Source organism: Coloeus monedula, assembly GCF_965178545.1.
Source record: "Coloeus monedula genome assembly, chromosome: 5".
Taxonomy (NCBI): Eukaryota; Metazoa; Chordata; class Aves; order Passeriformes; family Corvidae; genus Coloeus; species Coloeus monedula.
Genome location: NC_138785.1, coordinates 20,278,129 through 20,300,593, shown reverse-complemented (window position 1 = coordinate 20,300,593; position 22,465 = coordinate 20,278,129). Strand labels below are relative to the sequence as shown.

The window sequence follows — 22,465 nt, the reverse complement described above, 5'->3', positions numbered from 1 at the left end:
CCCTCACTCTCATTTTAATTCTTGGAGTAACTTACCCATTATTTTCTCTGTTATTTCATAGAGGTTCTTGCCATGTATCTCTAGATAGGATGTAGTGACCACTAAATTTTCTGTAAGTTATAGCAGAATCAAAGAAAAGAGACCTTTTCTGTTCCCCCCCCTGCATTCCAGAGAGGGTATTAGTTGTGTGGTGACTTTTACCTCGTGGAAGCTTTTTCCCACTTAATTTATTTCATCAGAGCAACAAACCCATATGATTTTTGCAATAGTGATTGTAGTTTTCCTGAGATTTTACCATGGAGAAATGGATTCAGAATTTATTCATGGAAAGAGCTGTCTCCAGAAACTCATGGTGCCCTTCTAACACTGTAATCCTGGGCAGCCCAGGAAAATTAAAGGAGAATTTCAGGATGGAAGAGTGTTGCTAGTTCTATTAAATTAAAGTTAAAAAGCCATACATGGAAAAATGAAGTTTAAACAAGGCTTGGGGAAGCTGCTTCAGAGAAAATTTGTTGTTTTGTGTAGTCTTTATTTATACCATTAAAGCTGCTTTTGTTTTGTTGCAGACTCGCATTGTAAAAATTGCCAGGAAAGAATAAGAAAATAGTGAAATGATCCAAGCTCTGAATGAATGCCTTTAAGGCTATAACTGCCTTTCCTTCAGTTGATTTTCCCTGGCAGAACTGTAAGGAAAGCTCTTCCCCATTAAATACCAGAAATCCATAGTGCTAAAACCAAGCAGATATGGGCAAGCATCCCCTAAATTTTGCTGATGAACTCATGGTATTTTGTTAGTAGATATTTCTAAAACAGATGACATCTGATGATGATTCTAGAATAGATGACATCTATATCTCTTCATGTGTGTGTATGTGGACATTTTAAACACCTGTCTCAGTAGGTAACAGTGGAATTTACTACATTCATTTCTGGTTGCCTTTCTGGGGCTTGGGAACTTCAGGATCTGTTATCTGCTAGTAGGGAATCTCTGCATGTCTTGTTTCAAATGCTGGTTAAAATAAAATGAAAAAAAGAAAATAAGGAAGCAGCAGCAGCACCAATGCAGCACATCATGACAGCAGATTAAATATAGACATGGATTAACAGAGCCATTGTTTTCACTCCTGCTAAATAAGACAGTACACTTAAAATGGAATGCCACTTGACCTTTTGTGTCTTGTCAGTCTGTGACTGTATTTAACTGAGGCAGAGAGGAAACATTTTCCCCTGGAACTGTCCCCTGTTGATATGACGATCGCTGCTGCTGGGTCACACCATGCTCAAGAGGCAGAATCCCAGCACTCCAGAGCACAGGAGGGATCTCGCAGCCGATGGAGGAGTTCTGTCCATGTCTCACAATGACTCACGCTCTTTTTTCAGCTTATCTCAGCTGGTGCTCTCTGCTGGCCGGATCAAACCATCGCCAGCCCTCAAACATTCAAAAATCACGTACTTTGAAGTAGAAATTGTTGATGTGCAAAGCAAAAAGCAGATCTGCATTGTGGACAAGGTGAGTGTATTATCCCAGCACGCTGGGGGTGTGCCTGGTTCACACGGTGCCAGTTCAGGGACTCTGTTTTCAGTGTGTTGTGGTCTTATTCTGTAGTACTACTTTCATTCCTTTCTCTGGGAGACACTAAGAATTCCTTGTTAGTCACAACCCTGGGCTGTGCTTCTTCGGGATTTTTACAAATAATCCTGCACTGGTTTGTTGTAGACCTCCTGGCTGCTCTGTGGATTCCAAGTTATGTCCTTAGGCTGACTCTTGACACTTAGATTGCAGTGTCTGTTTCAGAGCACGATACTTAAACGTTTCTTTCAGAATGGATTCTCAGTTTTAATGTGTTTGTAAAGCTTACCATCTCTGCAATGCTATGAGTACTTGCTGGTATCTAAATGTACTCTGCTGTGCCCTGCTTATTAGATTGGAACTGGCAATTAAAAAAAATTTTTAGTTTTAAACAAAGGGTCTTAGCTAAAAGAGGTGTTCTGAGTTTTTGGGGTTTTTTTTGTTTGTTTGAATAATGTGAGTAAAACAATATAAACTACAGCCAAATTGCATAAGTAGGATGAGAGGACTGGGTAGGAAGGAAGCTTACAAACCCATAAATAACAGCTAAAAAATGCTTCATAAATATTTTCATCACAATTTTTGTGATTCATTGTCCCTCAGTGAAAGAGTTGGTCTCTGGACTGCCATGAAAATGGGGATCCTAATTTATTTAGCCTATGGAATTTTTCAGTAACTTAGTGGAGTTTTGAGACTTACTGTTTTCTAGAAAAAAAAAATCCCCTTATCCTCATTGGCAAGAGCTGGAACAGGTAGATAAGTTTGCTTCAAATGTTTAATTTAATGCCTTTGAAAGACGCAGGGTGGAATACTACCAGATTTCCAGTGTTCTTGGTAATTTAAATGGTGTTTTTGCAATTTGTGTGCCTAGTTAATGGTAAATGACTCATTTGTTCATTCCTAATGGGGCAAAATATTTTTTGCTATTTTTTTTTTAATGTACCCAAAGAGGAAACGTGTCCAAAATGGTCAAACAAATAGGATGACTATTAATAACAATTTTGATGATAGCGGTCACATCACTTTATTAAGTGTTATTTAGACCGTTAGTTTATGTACATACATTTAGAATTAGGTTTTGATCAAAAGACAGACTATGTCTGTTTCTTATCTTGAGCTTTCCTATAGTGTCATTAAAAGAAAAATAATAAAGAAACAGCATTAGGCAAAGAGCCACATTTCAGGAATCTTTCTGTGCTGCATGCTGCTGGGATGATACCAGACCTGTGTTTTAATCTTTATTCTGAGTTTTTCTGACCTTGAAGAGTTTCTACACCCCCTCCAAACCATGGATTCTGCCCCTGTAGAGGTGAAAAGAGAGACATGAGTGGTGATTGTATTCAGAGGTAAAATACACAGAGGGTAGCAATAACAGCAGGAAGCCTCTGCTCAGAAGCAGGAATATATGTTCAATTTACATAGCCAGCAGCATGGACTTTTATAAAAATATTTTTGGCACAGTACCGAGGGATTGGTGCAAGTACAGTACAAGGCTGAGATTTCTGAGACTGCCTAAAGAATTTGGTTTCTGTATGCTCATTCACCTGGCTGTTTAAGTCCCTTTATTTGCTGTGATAATCCCCTCCTAAGTCAACCCTGACAGTACAGAAGTTGAGTTGCTTGCTTCCATGAACACTTGTTATTATTGGTGACCTTAATTTCAGTTGGTTTTTAGAGCAAACAAGAGTCTGTTGTACTGGATTCTGCATAATTTTCTGTTTAATTAAATATAACTGATACAGGGCCAACATGACACTTCTAATGCCTGTTTTCTGTTTGTAAGACAGTTATGATTAACTTAATTTCTTGGGTTTGCATGTAATTATTGCTTGTCAGAATAGGAGAGAGTAGGAACCATAGATTTTAAAATGTATGTATTTAGATTCTTATTGCATATTACTAGTGGTTCAGAATACTATGATTTAGCAATGCATTTGTAATGTTCTCAGATGAATCTAAAGGGCCAAACTGTATTATAATGGCAGAGAGAAGAACCCTTTCTTTCTCCACCCAACAGAAACTCAGGCAGACTAATTCAGTGCTTAATGCTCTGTGGTTAAACACCAGGAGCTGCTTCCAGAGGTTGATTTCCTAGGAGGCTCTTGCATGTGCTTCTGAATCCTATTCAGATTAGTGGGAGCTCTGTAAAGTCTGCAAAATTATGGTACATTTAACTAGTTCTGGTATTTAGCAAGAAATTATTTCCTGTCCTCAATGCAGTGTCAGGGATTTAGAAAAGGTCTGTTTAGCTGTGTGAGCTTGAGAAACCAGTTGGCATCAATCCAAGGTTTTGAATCCAGCACAATGAAATCTCTGAGTTAATTCTCCATCTGAAAAAGGAAAATAACATTATTTCCTTTGGTTTTCTTACCTATCTTATACTTTTGGGAAGGAGCAGTCACTTAGATTAAGTGGTTATTATAAGTTCTTGATTGTCTTTAACTTCAAGGAACAGAATAAATACATATTTGTCTGCTTTTAAACTTTTAAGACACATTCACATCATATTGCAGGCTTTTCTACAACCAGGAAAGGCAGAAAAAAATACTGAAAGGAAGCAGGAGGAGAGAAAAATCCCAGACATTTTGGTCCCATAGTCATGTCCTGCAGGAGTTGGGTCCTGAAGAAAATTACCTAATCTTGCAAAACTTGAAGTAAAATTCACACGAGTCAGCAACACCGGAGCTTATTTTGCACATGCACGCTGTGAACATGAAATTCTTTATGGGAGTATCATTTCTTTTATTTAATATTGTCAACCTGCTCTGGGGACTTTCTCTGCTATGGATATGACATTATGCAAGTAGTTTGGCACACATGAGCTTTTGCAGTGAGTTACTTAAAGAATTTAGAAGAGGAATAATAGCAGTGTGAGATCTTTTTCCCCAGATTTGCTCTTGGTACAGAAATTAATTCCGAGGTGATAAGCCATGGAGAAGAGGCTTCTGATTTTGGGGGATGGGGAGGGAATGGAGGAATCACAAACTTGCCTCACTTTATATTTTTTTTTTCCCCCAGTTATTCTACAAAATGTCCCCAAACTAGGGGAAGTCTCCAAGTGGGGAAAGTTAATTTAAACTCAGGCTACAACTGCCCTAAAAGCAGTACATAAATGCTCAGAAGAGGTGCCTAGGGACTAGGCACTGAAGTTGTGAGGAGGTGTACGAGCAGCCTCCTGCTCCACACACTGCCCATGACAGGACAAGAGTCCAGATGTCTGGGTCAGCGTGCAGGACAGCATCCTGGGTTTTCCTTCCTTCTTTCCCTGCTCTCCAAGGAGGCAGGCCCAGGAGACGATGTCTCTGAGCAGGAAGGTCCTTACCAAAGCACCCAAAGGCCTTACAAGAGCTGGTGCCTGAAAGCCACAATTAGGAAAATTTAACCAAGCAATTTGGCCCATATTTTGACAGTTAAGAGATGGTAAATAACAGTTTAGTGTCTTGTGGGCCAATCTTCACCTCTTGAATATGCACATCAATACTGCATTTATGTGAAGATATTCTCAGATTAATAAATAGTTGAATAAGAAGTAGCTGAAACATGAATCATACTGGTTTCTTGCTCAGTGAGTATTTAGCAAGGAAGGAATCTCTTCTTTGGCCAGTGTAAAACAGCAGGTGAGCCTAGATGATCAAAAGTCCCTTTTTTCCTTGCAATTTATTAATTTGTATGGATGAAATTTCTATCTCTGTGTAAAGTGGAAAGCATGTAATTAGTGATTTCTTGTAACAAATATTTTCAATTAAAAAGCATCACAAAATGTCTAAGGATTTTGGCTTCTGTATTACTTCCAAAAAGCCACAGAAAACAGCAGAACACACAAAAATCAAGTCTTATAAATGAAAGAAAACAATTCCTTTTTGTATTTTTTAACAAATAACCCACATTTTTTTTTGCCACCCACAACTTATGAAAAATACATAGCTACTCAAAAACTGTTTTACTCATACATAGTTCCAAAAGCCTGATGTAGGTTGGTTTCAAAGTTATCGATGTGCAGTGATTTGATTTATAAATGCTGTTAAAGCAACTCATAACTGTTTCTTTTATAGCACTCATTGTATAATATTTTTTTCTTCATATTAACTTGTAGTAAAATGTATTTTCTCACAAATGGTGCAATGTAATTAACTTTGCATGAGTTGCTTTTAAGGCAGAAAGTGTTACACAATACAGTTTTTACAGAATAAATCACCTCTGGGGGAACCAGCAGAGAAAGCTTTTTCCCGTCAAAAGCCTCGGAGCTCAATAGTTTTGTGCTGTACGCTTTTGCAAGTTAAGCTGTAAACAGAGGTGGAAACTCAGGTTTTGGCTACTATGCAGTGATCCTCCCTTTCAGAACACTTCCTAAGGCCTGCAGAAGAGAGCTTGCTCCCTCAGATGTGCAGGAAGAGCCTCTTTTCTTGATGTGTTGCAAAGATAATGGAGGCTACTTTCCTACTGTTCATTAAACCAGCTCTCCATGCCCCACCTCATGCCCTCTCCCACTGAAATCTCTTTGTAAAACCCAGTTAGTGATAGATAAATGTTTTTAGTTGACAATACACCCTGTAGGAACATTTACCTGTATGTTTGTGAGTGTAGGCATGCTGTGCAATGCCTACAATGAATGTCATGTGAATATTGTCATTTTTAGTGAATTAAAAGGCCCTTGCATAGACACACATCTGTGCATCAACACAGTCACTTCTACATACACAACATTTCTTGCAGAGAAATACTACAGTGTGTATATCACTACGTCTTTTGCCAAAGATGAATTAGGGCTTATTCTGATTGCTCTGAAAGGCCTGTCCTTCTCTGAATGAGTTCATAAGCATTTTTTTGGTTGAAAATCACCTAAATCAACAAAGTATCTTTGTTACCTGCATGTGATGACTTAATAATACAATGAATTTACACTGGCATGTCAGCAAAGCCATTTACATGCAGAAATGCTGTCTCTGGTATCAGAAATCTCTTCCCCTTGCCTGTGGGTTGCTACTCTCTCACAGAAAGTGAACAGCCAAGGAGAGCAGTCATCACTGTCTCTTGCACAGTCAGCTCTAGCAAATAAAAATAACTTCTCACATCATGGCTTGAAGGTTAGACATACCACATTCATTTTAGGTGAGCAAATGCAGTCATTAAAGTAGGCAATGAAACTCTGCAAAGGAACTCTTTGCAGTACCAGAACATTGCCTCTAATGTCAGATTCTCCCCATTAGCCTCATTCTAGGGAAGCAAAGTAAAGAAGTCCTTTCCCAGGAAAGAGATTAATACCTTCATGGCCATTTTAGGTATTCCCCCCCCCCCCCCCCCCCCCCCCTTAAATCTTTCACTTCTAATATTTCACTTCAGAGGACTATATATTCTTCTTTGTGGAGAATGAGCAGAACCTGTGACCATCCACAGCGGCCTCATTTCACGCAGAGAATTTTTATCATCATTTTTCTCATTCAGGCAATCTGTCATTGAAGATGTGCCACCACTGATGCCAGAGATGCCCAAAGGGGCTGAATAACCAGCTGTGTCAAACTAGGGGGCTTACTACAGTAAGACATGGATATGCTGAGTCCCACATAGCAGCAATTCCCACAGCAAAATGGCTGAATTTAGTCTGATTGCTGTAGAAGTCCTCTTTTTAAATTTCCTTTTGGAAGGAGGATTTTGTGGTGTCTTTTACTGTACATTTTCACAGCATCCAGCACAATGGGGATCTGGTCCCTGCTGGGGGGCACAGCAAAAAAATACATTTATAAAATCTGTGTGTTTTCTTGCCTGTAAGAATTGAATCTTATACCTAGCCTCCAGTGCTGGAAGTGATGACAGTAGTATTTTCTTCCCCAGTTATTACTTATACTTGGTAAAGTAGGTAAACATATTCAAATTCTGTTGTAGCAATGCATGACACTTATTTCTTCCTGCTCTGCTAGAAATTCACATAATTTTAATGTCAATATAGCTACAGATGGTTTCAGATGAAAAGAGGCAACTCTACATATAACTTCTTGCTTGCTGTGAGATGGCTTTTTAAATGGAATACCTGGAGAAATGGCCTTTGATTTTTCTAGAAGAGAGAGACTGAGGAGGGGAGAAGCTGGTACCTTTAGGGCATTTAGCATTTGTAAAGGGATAATTTAAAGAATTACAGAAGCTGCAACAGATGACTAATGCTTCAGCTGATACTAATCAAAGCTTAGAAGTGCCTTTAAATGACAGGTTTTATGCATCTCTTATTTTAGATAAAAAAAGCCTAAGCCTGGGGAAAGAATAAAGAAACAAATATAATAAATATTTTTTTAAAAAATTAAGTTTCATACAAAGTTCAGCAAAAACAAGAAAGTGAATTTGTGATACACTGGTGGTGCTCCAACTCTTCCTGAACATAAGCCATTCTGGCCAGCAGTAAAAGGCAGCTATGTTACCAGAGCAGTGAATATTGCCAAAAATTCTCAACAGATACAGATTCCCAGCCAGTGTGAAAATGTCCTCTTTCCCACCAAAGTTATGACATTTTACCCCAGCCACACATTTGCCTTATTGCATCAAAGATAATTCACAGATTATTGCAAATTATGAATGTACTGGAGCAATACCAGACCACAGGGAGCAGTAGATGTTTTATTAGTCTAATAGCTAACAGCACAGCCCATGATGGAAAGTCAGGTGCATAATGGCATCTCATATAGGCATTATTGTAGCATTAAAATACTCCTGCATGTGATTTATTGCTCCATCAGAACATGCTTCAGGTTCTTTCTGAAGTCAGACGTATGATTCTTCACAAAACACCTGAGCCATGTAGTCATGGATCTATAAATACCCAGCAGTATATGTTAATGCTATTATTATATCTGCCTATGTTTAAGCAATTCTGGATTTTAAGAAAGTCCTTAAAATGCAAGATTTTCTTTCTTAACAGCCACGTTTCTTGTGCTTCAAAAGAACAAACTGTTGCAGTCAGAGAATCTCTACCAGAAGTACAGCAGTCTCCTCATTGCACTTGGTATTGAATAATGAATAGTACTTGGATTTCTAACAGACCTGATGCTGCCTGGTTGTTCTCCTCTATCACCCTCATTTCCCATTCCTATCTGCTGCTTCTCAGCTTCCAGCTTCCCTCCATGGACCTGCTTTATTAGCCCTGCTGCTCAGAGAGCCACTTGTTTTGACAAAATAAATTCTTCGGTGAATTTTCTTTTGAATTGGTTAATCTTTTGGCTTTTTTTTTTTTTTTACTTCATGCAGTCCCCCAAACAGATTGTGACCATCTTGTGCTAAATATTGGTTCTTTGGTGCACCTCTTGATTTTAAATTTTAGCAGTCTGTGTAGATATAAAAAAGCAAACAAAAATCTATACAGCCATTTGATAGAAAAGGGAAGACGAATTCAGAGGTGCCACAGCTAAGCCATATGCTTTATCTGTGCTAGAACTGGAAATCAAAATCCAAACAAAAACATAAACCCCACCCCAAGCCTCACTTTTTTCCTGAGAATTGCAGGTCAGAATTTTTCTTTATTATTCTAAAAATATATTATTTATATTTAAGAAAACATTGTTCTATATGTTTATAATAAAACATTATAATATTTATTTTAAAGTTTCTGTTATTATTTTTCTTTTATATCACTTTTTTTTTGGTCACATAATTTGTTTTTACGTGAATATCCCAAATGTTGCTGTCTTTGAAAGCAACAGTGGGAAAAAAAATGAGTCTTGAATTTTTGATGAGGTAGAATTTGGGAAAGATTGCATTACAAGTTAATTCTGAAATATTTCAATCTGTTATGACACAATAAATATTTCAATCTGTTATGACACAATAAATATTTCAAGTTCAATTTATTTTACAACTTAATAGTGCATTTATTTGCATATTATTTCCTATTGGGTTGTTTTCAATGACACGAGAACCATGTGTTATATTATTTTGCACCGTCATGATAGATGTGTCATAAAATAATGCAAAAGTAATGACAGTTTCATACAGATGAGGGATAAAAAGTAATGAAAATAACAACAAAATGAATTTCCAGCATGTGCCAGAAGCAGATTTAAAAAAAAAATTTCTATTCCATTTTTAAAATTTGAAGTCAACACAAATTTACACATCCAGGGTTTTGCCAGAACAGCTCCATTTCCCTGGTAGAAAAGTGTTGGGACTGAGGCTTCCTGACAAGTTCTGCTATTCAGGTGCTGAGGTGAACAGTAACCTTACTCAATCCCCCTTAATAAAAGGTCAGAGGACCAATTCCAGTCAGATTTGCTCAGAAATTGGTGTACATGTTGAATTCTGTAATCTGAGGCATGGCTTGCACACCTTCTCTCTGCTAATGAATTACCTTCTCTTTACTTCCACTCTCATCTTTAGCAGAGAGACAAAAAGCTCTTTTTGGTGTCTGATACCTTTTCAGGCAATTATTTGCAAAGAGAGAGGATTCTTTTTTTTAATAGAAATACCCAGCTATCAGTACAAAAACAATTAATCATCTTTAGAGACAAACTTGCCTGGTGTGCATTGACATGACTGCACCCAGCAAGCATGTGGCTACGTGTATTCTTAGCTAATTTGGCCCATAATCACTGGAAATACTAGTCAGATTATCTCATATGCCAAGGTTCATGTGACCAGTTAATAATCTGGAAGACTGTTCAGTGAGACAGCCCTCTACTTACGGACGTGTGCTGGAAACTACTTCAGCTCAAGCCATAATTCGGAATATCTCCTGGTTCTGGAAAGACTGGATTGAGAGATTGAGATCAGAGCCAGCTCTTTGGGAGCCACTTCACTGTAGTTTACTGAGTAAAATACTGCATTCTGTATAAAGCCTTTGTGTAGCTGCTGACAACACTTGTCTATATGTAGTTACCTCTATGTCATCCATGGTGAGCTCATTTATTTATATCTCTTTGGGCATGACCAGCACACTGGTTCACCAAGAGAGCAGTGTGAGACACACCAGGGAAAGGTTAAAGCAAAACAGTGCCAATTTTTAATTCTGTCTTTGAAAACTGACAATAAGAAAGAGCCAGTCTAATCTGGAAGTCAAATTCACGAAACACAGAACTCTGTTAGAACAGGTGTTTTTCTAATTAACTTTCTGTGGAATGCTGCTGGTTTCTGATAATACAGCATGCTCCCAAAACAAGGACAGGGTGGAAAAGCAGTAATGATGAAGTATTTGTTGAGTACTGAATTTGGAAATTACCTGGCTTTCCCATTAGCTGGTTATCTCTTTTGCAGCCAGATCCTCAGCTGCAATAAACTGATGTCACCCCTTTGAACAAATTTACCCTGGCTGAAGATGGGGTGGTGGTTAATGAGCAGCTGGAGTGAAAGAATTTCTGAATTTCTGCAATTATGGAAAATGCCTATTATAAAGTAGGTGACTCAGCAGTGCAGTGGTACTGATATGTCACAAAGAGAAAAAAATATTCATAGGGAAATGTTGGATGAAAGATTACTTATTTGCTGAAATTCTATTATCCAAATTCTTATTGATATTCTGCTGACCTCTGACCCCTACAATAATTCTTTAGTGCAAGAACTGTGTGATGCAATTACATACAGATCACCAGATTTGGCATAATTCCTTGACTTATAAATGTAAAAGAGGTATGAAAGTGGATAACTATCTGATTAGCTTGCACTCACAAAAGGCAGTATTAAGTTCCCTTAATATCTTCCACTTAGTGCTCTTCCTTGAGTCATAGCATAAAATACTAATATGGTATTTTAAATCTTAAAAAGAAATGTGATGCTTTGTGCATTGGTGTTGAAAGGAAGAACAGAACTGGTATGGATGACCCAGAAGGTCCTTTAATTATTGAATTCTTATAAATGAAAAGTTGCCTCAAATGGAAAAGCAAAAGTTTTCTGGCTGTGAAAGTACAGGAAAACCAGGATTTGACATTTTTAAATCATCCTTTTCTGAATGAAAAGTGTAATGAATGGAACCCACAGCTGCAAAATATGCATTTATTCATAACATTTTTTCGAGAAAAAGTAGTCTGGCACCTTACACATGATAGTCATTTATTAGAAAGTTGACTATATTTTAAATCTGGTGTTAGATTACAAGTTAAGAAGTTGTAGGGATAAACTGGCTTGACCATCGGACTGTAGAAGATACATACCAAATAAGAGCAGAAATCCGTCTTGCTTTAAACAAATTAAGGGTGGTCTCTCACTCTGCTTTGCCTTTGCATATTTGAAAAGTGCTGAAATAGAAGAAAGAAAGGGTTATAACACTTTTAGAAATAATTCAGAAGAATGAGAGTAAGACTAATAATTACAGTGAAATATTCCAGAGTGTTTTATTCAGTTAGCAGGAAGGGTAATAAGGGCAGATACTTTCCCAGTCCTGACAATTCCTCAGCTTGTATTGATGTACAATGAAAAGAACAAAAGATAACTAATGGTCTACGAAGAGGACACCCTTAGTAGTAAGCTGGTGTCTCAGCATCCATCTTCTCACTGATCAATATTAGAAACTATAACTTCACTGGTTGTTTTATGAGGTCTTTAAAAAAGGACACAGAATTATCAAGATCATAAAAAAGTGTATTTCATTCTTTTGTGGCTATAGCCTCATTATTCTGCCTGGGAAAGGACACCGCGATTCTTCTATGTCACAACCCATTCTGAAGGGAGAAAGTATTTGTGTTATTTTTCAGCTCACAATCTGTGCAGTTTGTCTCAAGTGGAAGGTCCTCTTCTAAGCCAGCTGGCTCATAAAACAAGTGTCCTGCTGCCCTACTGGCTGGATGTGAGCTCCATGCCTTCCCTTGGCCCCCACAGCCTGTGCAGAGCCACGCAGAGCTGCCAGACTGCGACTCACCAGCCCAGACATCTCTGGGCCCGGGCTGGCAGGGCTTAAACCAGCTCTGGCCTGAAGCAGCTTGGATGTAGCCAAGCACAGCAGTGCTCCTGCTAATGAGCTCTGCCTTGCTCAGGGGTGTACAGAGCACGGCCCTTCCAGCTGCTGCTGTACGCTGCGAGCGCCGGCTTTGGAGGTGGGGAGTGGTGTGTGGTGCTGCACATCTCACACCCCGTGGGCACACTCACTGGCTCCTGGGCTGCAGCAGGACACTGGAAACACTTTGTGACTTTTAAACACCTAAGGCATGTGGATGGTTCCACAGGTAGACCTAAAGCATGAGCTTAGATCAACTTTTTAAATAGCTGAAGTTAGGCTCTGCCATAGGACAATTTAGAGGGGAGAAAGCACTGATTGTCTCAGGATGAAAAAAAGGAGAGGGATGTAAAGGTAGAGTTGCTAACGAGGGCTGGGCTAGCATTTGGAACAGATTGAGAGCAGCTCTGCCCTGAAGTGAAAACATACTCAGGAGGGCTGGAGATGGAGACCTAGGCTGTGTTTTGAGCAAGCACTGCTTCGTAAGCATGCTAAGCTTTACAGTTTTTCAGCTTGCTTTGACTAAATCAGATGATCAGCTCTCCAGAGCATGGTTTAGCCCTAACTACTCTGTCCCAGAACCCATCACAGTGAGGTGCTGATCTGTAGGGATGCAGGCCCTGCAGTACTGTGGCTTATAGTGTGTTTCTGACAAATTGGAAAAGACCATCCCTGTCCTTCAGCTGGCAATGCCACCTCTAAATACCTGCACATCTGCCCTTTGCTAGGACACATGACAGATTTTGGTCTGCAGGCTTGTGTGCTGAATAGTTTTTGCCACCTAACAGTGCTTGCATCCATATCTGATGGATTCTGGGCTCCAGGCCTCACAGGTGGGAGATTACAAAGTGTGATAAAGCAATTTCAGACATTTTTAGAGGTTTTGAGAACCTAAGCCCCCAGCTCCAGTAGTCAAGTCCACAGAGGGTGCACATGTGACAAGAAAAGACACATGGAGATTATGGGAGATGTGCTGTTCTATTGGGTGATGCATGAAATGGCTTCAGTGCAACAAACAGATAAAATATTTTCTTTTATTTTTGAACTAAGAAAGATAAAAGGTCTTCTTTGTTTGCTGCAGCTAGGAAGAAAAGAGACTCCCAGGGCAATGCCTCTTGCCTGGCCCAGTACTGTTCAACGTGGTTTGGGTCAACACAGGTTTGGGGACAGAGAAAAGGTGATCCCTGGTTTCAAGGAGCCCAGGCCTTGATTTGGGTGGAGTTGGCATTGCTTAGCAGACACAACATAGACACAAGTCAGGGTTTAAGTAGAATGTAATTTACAGCAGCTCCTGTAAATAAGGACTTTTCCAATGCCCAGTAAAACCCTCTGTAACAGTGGAAAATAGAGTGTTCTCAGCTAAACCCAAGGAAAAAGCTGGGAGAGGTCTGTACTTTACTGCCTTTTAGCACAGGTGTCATTTTACATCTTTAGATCATTGAAATCCATATTGAGCTCTCTGCCTGTTCATATTATTTCTGGAAGCAAGTTGGGTTACTCATAAGTACTGATAGCACATATATTTTATATTTGCATGGGGTGTCAAATAACATAAGAGTAAATTTTCTTTCTGTGCTGATTTGTTGCTTTGGAGTCAGCAGTTTTATTTTATTTCATCAGTATTTCTCCAAACTCAATCTTTTCAACAAAACAACCTATGTTAAGGTTCTGACTGATCTCTACTAGGAGAATTTCTCATGTTCTTCTCTATACTTTTGCATGGTTATTGTCACAATCCACTAATAAGTAGCTCAACGTGCTACTTCCTCAAGAGTCCTGTTGCCTTTCCTGGAAAACAAAAGGCAAATCCAAGTCTTTTGCTCTAGTAAATGCTGTGTTTCTCATACAATTTGTACAAAGTATATTAAGAAATCAATATACACAATAAAACAGAGCCTAAAAAAGCCTCCAGACTGCCCTCTAACACTGTGACGCCTGAATTGCTTCAGTGGACATGAACAAAAGCACGCAGAAGCAAACTCATTTCAGGCAGAAAGGACAGAACCTGCCACTTTTGCTACTGGCCTCTCCAGAGAACCCTTTCATATCTCTAGGAGATAGACCTCAGCATGCTTCAACCTAACTTTTAAGCTAAACCCTTTAAATTTTCCCACTGGTTTCACCTTGGGGGCAATTATTGCATCAAGCAGTGCCAGCAGCTTTCTCTCTTGACCTTTGTGGTTTTTACCCTTCCATTGACCAGGCAGAGGTGGTCCAGGTGACGTGTAAATCAAATATGGACAATCCTTAATAACATACCAACATGTGAAAGCAAATTTTCTGATTTGTTTCATTCTAGCCCGAAGAACTTGCAGACAAAATTAAGCATATCTGCATTAGAGTGGAGAAAGGATCCCAAAGTGAAGAAGAAAGAAAAACTAATCTGCATGAATTTTGCTTTTTTTCCCAGGTACCTCCAGCATCTACCCTTCTTGATGTGAAACACAAATTTCACAAAGCATGTAAGTACTATGGCTACCAGGCTGGAGGCATAGTTAGAGGCCTTTCACTTAGAGAAATTGTCAAATTTATTTTTCATGAATCTCACACAAAAGCTGAGACTGGCTTGACAGCTCCAGTGCTCAATAAGAACAGTGTTTGAACTAAAGTTCTATTGTAGCTATTGCAGATGGGAGAGACTGGAAGGAGATAACTGCATAATTTATCACTGCCAGCACATGAGGGGCAGTAGTTTTAATCTTGTTTTTAATGTTACACAGTGTCAATTCAAGACCAGTACTACATTTGTTCTCCCAGTGTTATACTGGATAAACTTCAATAAATATAGACTGCTTTAAGCTGGCCCTAAACTGACCATGTGGACCAAAGAAATACTGTAGTGGAGAACTTGAGTTCAGAGTGATTAAATGACATCTGGATTTAGGTTAGATATGCAGAGGAAATTCTTTATGGTGAGGGTGGCAAAGCACTGGCACAAGCTGCCCAGAGAAGCTGTGGATGTCCTGTCCCTGGAAGGGTTCCAGGCCAGGTTGGATGGGGCACTGAGCACCCTGGTCTAGTGAGTGGCATCTTAGATACTGAGCTTTCATTAGTTTTACAAAAAAAAAAAGTGTGATCAACTAAAGGCTAGATCCCTTTTGCAACAACAACAAAAAAAAGGTTGTCAGCCACTAATATGCCTGAGTTCAGAGTAGGGTAAGTAGAAAAAGCACTATGATTCTCCTCTGTCCTTAGAATTTTATAAAACACTGAAGCTTAAGGCATCTGTGGTTGCACACGGGTTCAGTTGATGAAGTGAAAGGCTGTTAACCTGCCTGCTCTAAAGTTACTTATTTTCCCTCCCTGTAAGGGCTTGTAAAATACAAAATGGCAAAAGTTCAAAAGCCACACTGCTGAATATGAAAAGATCGAGTGCATAAGTTTTAATATTTCAGTAAGGGTATGTCCTCCCATCAGTTTGTCAAATGCAGTGCACTTCTGCCTAGAATCTCTTAAATCAATTGAAACGGGATTTATATTGATGCAGTTTAAATTTGTTGGAGAACCCTGGCACAGAGGTTTATGCCAATATAACTGTGATGTGGTTTTTAATGGATTTGGGCTAAAATGATGCAAGATTGTGTACAAGCCATTTCAATGGCACCTGTTTTGATATTAAGAGGCATCTTACTCCTCGAGTACTCCCAGTGATGTAAGTGGAGCTGAGTGTAAAGGAAGACAGTAAGCATACAACAAAGCACAGCACACATCATGAACCAAACCTCTTGCAGTGCAGTGTTTTACAGCGCAGGGAAGGGCTGGCAAGTGCCTTCAATGCTTTTTAAGTTCTCAGTTTTTTACGTCAATTCCTCCCATTCCTTGGAGTACACCATATCAGTGTCCTCTGTCCTTTCTTCTCATTTCAGCTCATTGCTTTGATCTCTCTTTTCCAGTTCAGCCTGGATGTTGTTGTCTCATGAGGTTCCCCCCCTTCCTCCTTTCCCGGTTGCAAAGATCAAACCTTCACTTTTTTCTCTTTGTATAGTTAGTGGGATGACAGCTAATAAAATATTGTTCTCTTAGGCAAGGGCTGAGAAGGGGCTGAAGCTGATCTGTGGATGCCTTTGGTTAGCATGCTATTTTGTACTAGCTCATGCATTCATTTCTGTCATTTTGTGTGTGCCAGACTCACATGTTCCCCTATAATCTCTCATTAAAACACACTCCTACGCACACCCCCTTACAGTCTCCCTGTCTTCATACACTCTCCTTTGATCACCCATGCAATTAAGCTTTCTCCTCAGCTGGTATCTTGTCAGCCCTTCAGTGAGAGGAACCCCTGTGCAGCAATTTCACAAGCATCATCTCTGTCACAGATCAGGTTTTGCTGCCTGATTCAAGAAAGGAGGAAAAAGACTGAATTATGAATTGCAGCACAAGCTGTTAGACATTAAAATAAAAGAAATGAAATGCAACTGACACGTGCCGTCTTATTGAATAATAATTTCTAAGTTAGCCAAATATTAGTTTCGATCTGCGTTTATACAAAAGGCAGAATAAGGATTTAGAAGTCCAGGAACAAACACTGAAATACTCCTCAGACTTCACTTCAGCAAAACTGTCTCTACTGAAACAATCCCAGCAAGGCCTAATCCTGTGCTTTTTGTGGCATTGGGTTCATGGGGGCAATCCCAGTTTCATCACCGGTGATTCAGGGATCTTAGTGGAGAGTAACCATTTAAGACAAAGTGCTATTTTCATGGGAGTTCAAAGGCTTTTTCCAGACTAAAGCTGTTTGGAATCATCCCCTGGCTGCTGTAGCCACTGCCTGTGGGAGGGACGGGCAGCACCAACTGGGGTCAGCCCAGAACAGCAGATTCCCTGCTGCAGCCCCCTCCAGCCATCAGCTCTCTGTAACAGATGTTAGAGCCAGGCTGTCACGCTTAATGGCAAACATCACACCTGCCCACCATGGATCTGTCTAATCCTTTTTAAACCTACTTACAGTTTTGACCTCAGCAAAATCCTCTGGGAAGGAGTTCCACAATATAGGTGTGTTGTGGACAAATGCCTACACTTCTACAGCTTGATGTTTTCTGCCTGAAATTGAGTGGCAGCTGTGTGTCAGGGTATCACTGGCCATCATGCTGAGTTGTCTGAGGCATGGGCAAAGAAGCCTCAATCAAATTGGTGCTGTGTGCTAGGAGACTTTACTAGAATTTTCCTCATTCCTTTGGCTAGCTGGCAGATATGCAACCAAGCCAAAAACTAAGTGTATAAGAAAGAAGTCTCTTGACCCATTTTCTCAGTTGGTTATAATGAGTTAGGTACCTGCCATTTTCTTTATCTATACAGATTATGTTTTCAATGGAGAAAGAGATAGCTTGTAGGCTAAAATTCCTGAGCTCTTGTCCTTGGCAATAACTTTTCACCTTTAATTTATTTTTATCCTTGCAAAATGTATTGGACTGCTGGGGGAGGAAATCTTACAGATAGAAAATGAAAAACTGTAATAATAATGCTAATTCAAGTATCACATAACTAAAATAAAATACCTCTAGAACAGATAATATAGTGGAGTCAGTGATCATTAAATATTTTCAAGGTTACTGCATGAAAGTTGCTGAAAAAGCTCTTGAAAGAAGAGGAAGAACAGAAATGAAAGGGGGTAATAAGATCTCAGCAGTACTGTAACAAACTGATGGAGGCAACCTCTTGCACAAGGGGGACAGCACAATTGCAGCTACACTTTGAAGCCAGAAGGGTGAGCGTAGGGAGGCCAGAAATTACCCTCTAGGCAGAAGGAGCAGGCAGGGAAGGCAGGAAGCCTAGTGATGTGTGGAAGGAAAAAGTGAAGTCCAAGAGACAACTGAAAACATCATGTCAAGGGTATCCTGGGCTGCAGAGGGAAATAAAGTGCTCAAGGAATAAGGAACATCTAAGCTAAAAGAAGTTATACAGGGCATTTAAAATAAGCCATATCAATGAAAGCAAATAATTAATACAGAAATTGTCAGTAGATGGCACTCAAGAATAAACAGCATAACTTCTAAACAATATGAAACTTCAGAATCTTGCCATACCATCTTGTAACTGCTCCTTATAGGTATTTCTATAGTGATCCTGGGACCTATGTTCCCTGGAATGCTGTTGAAATATTTTCTCTTGCTTTTCTCTAGAGAGAGGATGAGGAAAAAGACAGTGCAATTCCTTCTTCATGATGGGACCAATCTCTCTTTTAGCCTCCTCCTTACAGCAGGGCAGTGTGTTATGGATCATCTGACAGGTTTTACCTACTGCTCTCATCCTGAGTGTTCCCCAGAAGCAACAGGAGAACCCTGCAGATTCCATCACCCTGCAAACCCCCTGGTCATTGCACCCCCTGTCTGACTGTCTGCACAAAAGCAAATCAGAGGCTCCCGTGCAGGCCCTTCCACCACAGCATTCACCACGCCTGTCAAACACTCCCACTGACTTCCAGGTGCTTGAATAAGATGTTTATTGCTTAGTGCAAGGAGATGTGCTCTCAGAAGACAAACATAAGCAGAAGTACCAAATCACACAATAATTTTCCCTGTGCATATTGTCCCTCCTCCCCTTTTCAAAATGACCTGTTACTGCCTTCAGCTCACTTCTACCCCCAGTTGCCTGTCAGTAGTGCTCCGCTCAGGCAGTGCTCAGCAGCTGCAGGGAGAGCAGCACTTTAAAAAAACCAGGTTCTTGTTCACCCAGAACCCTGAAGCAGATCTTCAAAACACAGAACAGCAGAAATCAGGCTGATGGGGTGAAGGGCAAGGAGGAGAATCTCTCGTTGCTCAGAAATCACAAAGCAAGCTTTGTGAGCACAGCTCAAGGCACAAGAAGTACTAAAATTAATTCTTTAGTGGAAGAAGTCCTCTTTCTTTTCTCCTTTCTAAAAAGGCTGCTAAGCTTTTTCATGCCCTTAATGTGCAACTTTTCTGGTTTTCATGACATTTGAAATCTAACAGCATGATTCCAATAGCAAGGGCATCAGGAATACCTGTTTTTTGCCAGGCCCTGTGCTGAAACACAAGAGCAGGATGCAGAACTGATGCTGGAAAGGATGACTGTACTGCATCATGTAATTTCCTTCTGGAGGCTGGCTGTGATGTTAAACTGCAAGGCTCAGAGAGGTGAGGAAGGATGCTGTGGGGATTAGCCATTAAGAGCAGTACCAGGGAGAGCGGTGACTGCTAAGCCAGTCCTTGCCTACCGGCTCTGTATAATCAGGACTGTCTGATAACACAGTCTTGCTGAGAACCTGCAGTTCCTCTGATTTCTCCACACTGTCTATTACGGCTGGATTCTCAGGTTGCAGAAAGTTAATGAAATCTGTCAATTTTGATGCCTGGAGAGACTCATGTGCCTGATGAATACATCTGCTGGGGACTAAGAGAAGCTGAATTATGCTATTTATGGCTCAGCAAAGTTGACTTCATACTCTTGGCCTGTCAATCAGCCATGTGTCTCACAAACCAAAGAGACCCAAATAAGTTATATCTAGGGCACAGAGCCTTCCAGAGGGATCTTTCTTCTGTCCTATATTAGGAGATCAGGCTTTGAGAAAGCCAAAATTTTTGAAAGAGGGCAATGATCTAATCTCACCATGAGTTGCCTTGAGCTGGATGCACTCCCCGGACCGAAAGGCAGCTACAAAGTCTATAGCTTTTATCAGATCTCAAACTCCTTCCTCCCTGATTGTGTCCTAAGTAGTTCGCACTAGCCCAGAATCCATATATGAAGGAGTTTTCGAAAGGACAGACAATATCCTGCTGTGCAGGCGTCTGATTGCAGAGCTCAGAGGCCCAGCATTACGTCCCCAGTATGGATTCTCAGAGCACACTGGGTTGGCAGTCACATCCAGCTATTGTTTTCAATAAATTCTCCCCTCTCTGCATTCATAACAACTCAATTGGAAATTACACAATGAAGGCAAATCACTGGGGATGGGCAGTTATTACAAATGGGCACTAAGAAGAACGGTGATTTCATCAGTGTAAATTGCTCATTCATCTCTGTTGATTTGTAAATGGAAATTACTAGATTAGGAGGGAACATGGTATTTATTCCATCCTATATTTATAATTTAGTTTTCTTTTGTCTTAGTCACACAGCAGAGATCAATAGAATACTAGTTTCTGATGAATTTCCATTTCCCTCAAGTGACACAATTCTAAGATCTTTTTACTTCTCTATGCCTGTCAATACAACCCAGTTTATTAGAAACTCCTTGAATTTCTTGTTACTGCCTCAGTGAGGCTTGTATATTCTGAAATTCTTTACTGTTTGCTTCCCAGCTCTGAGCACAAAGTAAGCAACAGCTCCTGCCACAAAATTCAAAGAGGTTGTTACCCTCTTCCTTCCCAGCTCAAAATCAGAGATCTCATCCATGAGCAAATTGCTTCCTGCCTGTGCAGCACGTGCCTGTAAGAACAGGGACCCAAATTCTTGCCTCAGGATGGGGCTTTAGTCACAAGACCAGCCCATCCAGTAACTTCATTTCTATCCTGGGCAGGGAGAAGCATCAGGAGGACGACCCCCTCTCAGCTTATTTGTGACATATCTGTGCAAATCTGGATATCCAAAATATAGGAGTCTGTCTGCTGGTACAGGTCTGTGTGACCTGAATTTATGGCTTGGCTGTCAAAATAATTGAAGCCCTCCTGTGAAAGCTGGCAATTTTTTAAACTCCTTTGCAACAGCCAGTCAGGAAATGAGAATGGCATCATTGACCTAACACTGTTAAAAGAAAGGAGAAGCCAAACTGAGTTAACCTCATGATTTTCATCCTCAGAGTGCATGAAGATTTGCCTTTTACTCAGACACCACACCCCCCATCCCCATTCTGTATTGGAATGACAGAAAACCAATTCTGGCTGTTTTCCAAAAGGGACAGACAATGCATGGAGCCCATCACATACCTCCAGAAGGTTCTGTGCACTTCACAGACACTGTTGTGCATCCTGAGCTGTGGTCATCAGCCTCCCATTTAAGCCCCACTCATGTGTCTCTGGACACTGCTAAGGCCTGGATTTTGCTTTTGGACATTTCTAGCTGGGGTGCTGAGATAACAGCAGTGAGAGCAAGCACCAGACCAGGCATCTGCAGTTCATTTCTCTGCTGAGCACTTGAATCTCACTATAAGTTACAGAGAAAGAGATACTAAAACAGTCTGAAAAGCCTCTGCTCAGGTATCCATGAAGTTTTGCTTTCTGAAATACATACATGGTTGCAAAAATATTTTATGTATTAAATTAGGAAACTATGGTGGAGGTTTGGTTCACCAAGCTGATTTAGAAGCAGGGAACAGAGAACCTTAAGCAAGACTTTAAGAGACGGATTTTTAAAGCATTTTGGTCTCCAAAAGATAATAATAAAATCCAGGAGGCCCCCTGGGACTTTTGAAGTCTCCCGATTAACACTGAAATGAATGTGATGCTTAAGACTTAGGTCTTTAAGACTTGACCAATAGGAGTCATGCTATTGACTGGGGTGAGTTGTGTGCTAGACACCTTCCCCCTTTTGAGCTTCATTTTCTCATCTATAAAATAAGAATAATTTACCTGCCTTTCATCCACCTTGGGATCTTTTGTCTGTTTTGGCTGTCATCCTGTAAGAAACACTTGGGACAAAGGATGACTTAAATATATGTTTAATGACCTATTGAACCAGAGGGAGTAAGGTGTCTAAAACACAAAAGCCAGGATTCATTAAATCCTTATAGAAATAAGATGACCTTCAGAAAACCATCAATATTAAAATCAGCAATGGAAAAAGTGAAGATCAGCTCAAAAAATTTAATGAAAATTCACGTTATTTCTCTTTCTTTTTGACAGCTGCTGCATCTGATGTTATTGCATTTCATTAGCAGGATTACAGATATCATTTCAGATGAGTAACATAATAAAAGAAAAGGCAGCAATTCTATTGAGATGTAGCTTGAAGCAGAACTGTCCCCCTCTGCTCTCTGGGATATTGTTCCCAGCTGAGATTTACAGTGCTCTAACAATGCATCACAAATGACATCCTATGTA

At 40.0% G+C, this 22,465-nt stretch overlaps 1 protein-coding gene across 9 annotated transcripts in view; it reads left to right on the top strand.

Annotated features, from left to right (window-relative positions):
* The first annotated feature begins 1,240 nt into the window (after positions 1-1,240).
* TECRL (trans-2,3-enoyl-CoA reductase like) overlaps positions 1,241-22,465 on the top strand; it is a 66,352-nt gene continuing 45,127 nt past the window's right edge. For all 9 annotated transcript variants that reach the window (XM_082282276.1, XM_082282278.1, XM_082282275.1 and 6 more), the window contains exons 1-2: positions 1,241-1,510; positions 14,881-14,932. In XM_082282276.1, coding sequence (XP_082138402.1) covers positions 1,277-1,510; positions 14,881-14,932 — 286 coding nt within the window. In that variant the 5' untranslated portion in view covers positions 1,241-1,276. The remainder of the gene's footprint in view (positions 1,511-14,880; positions 14,933-22,465) is intronic.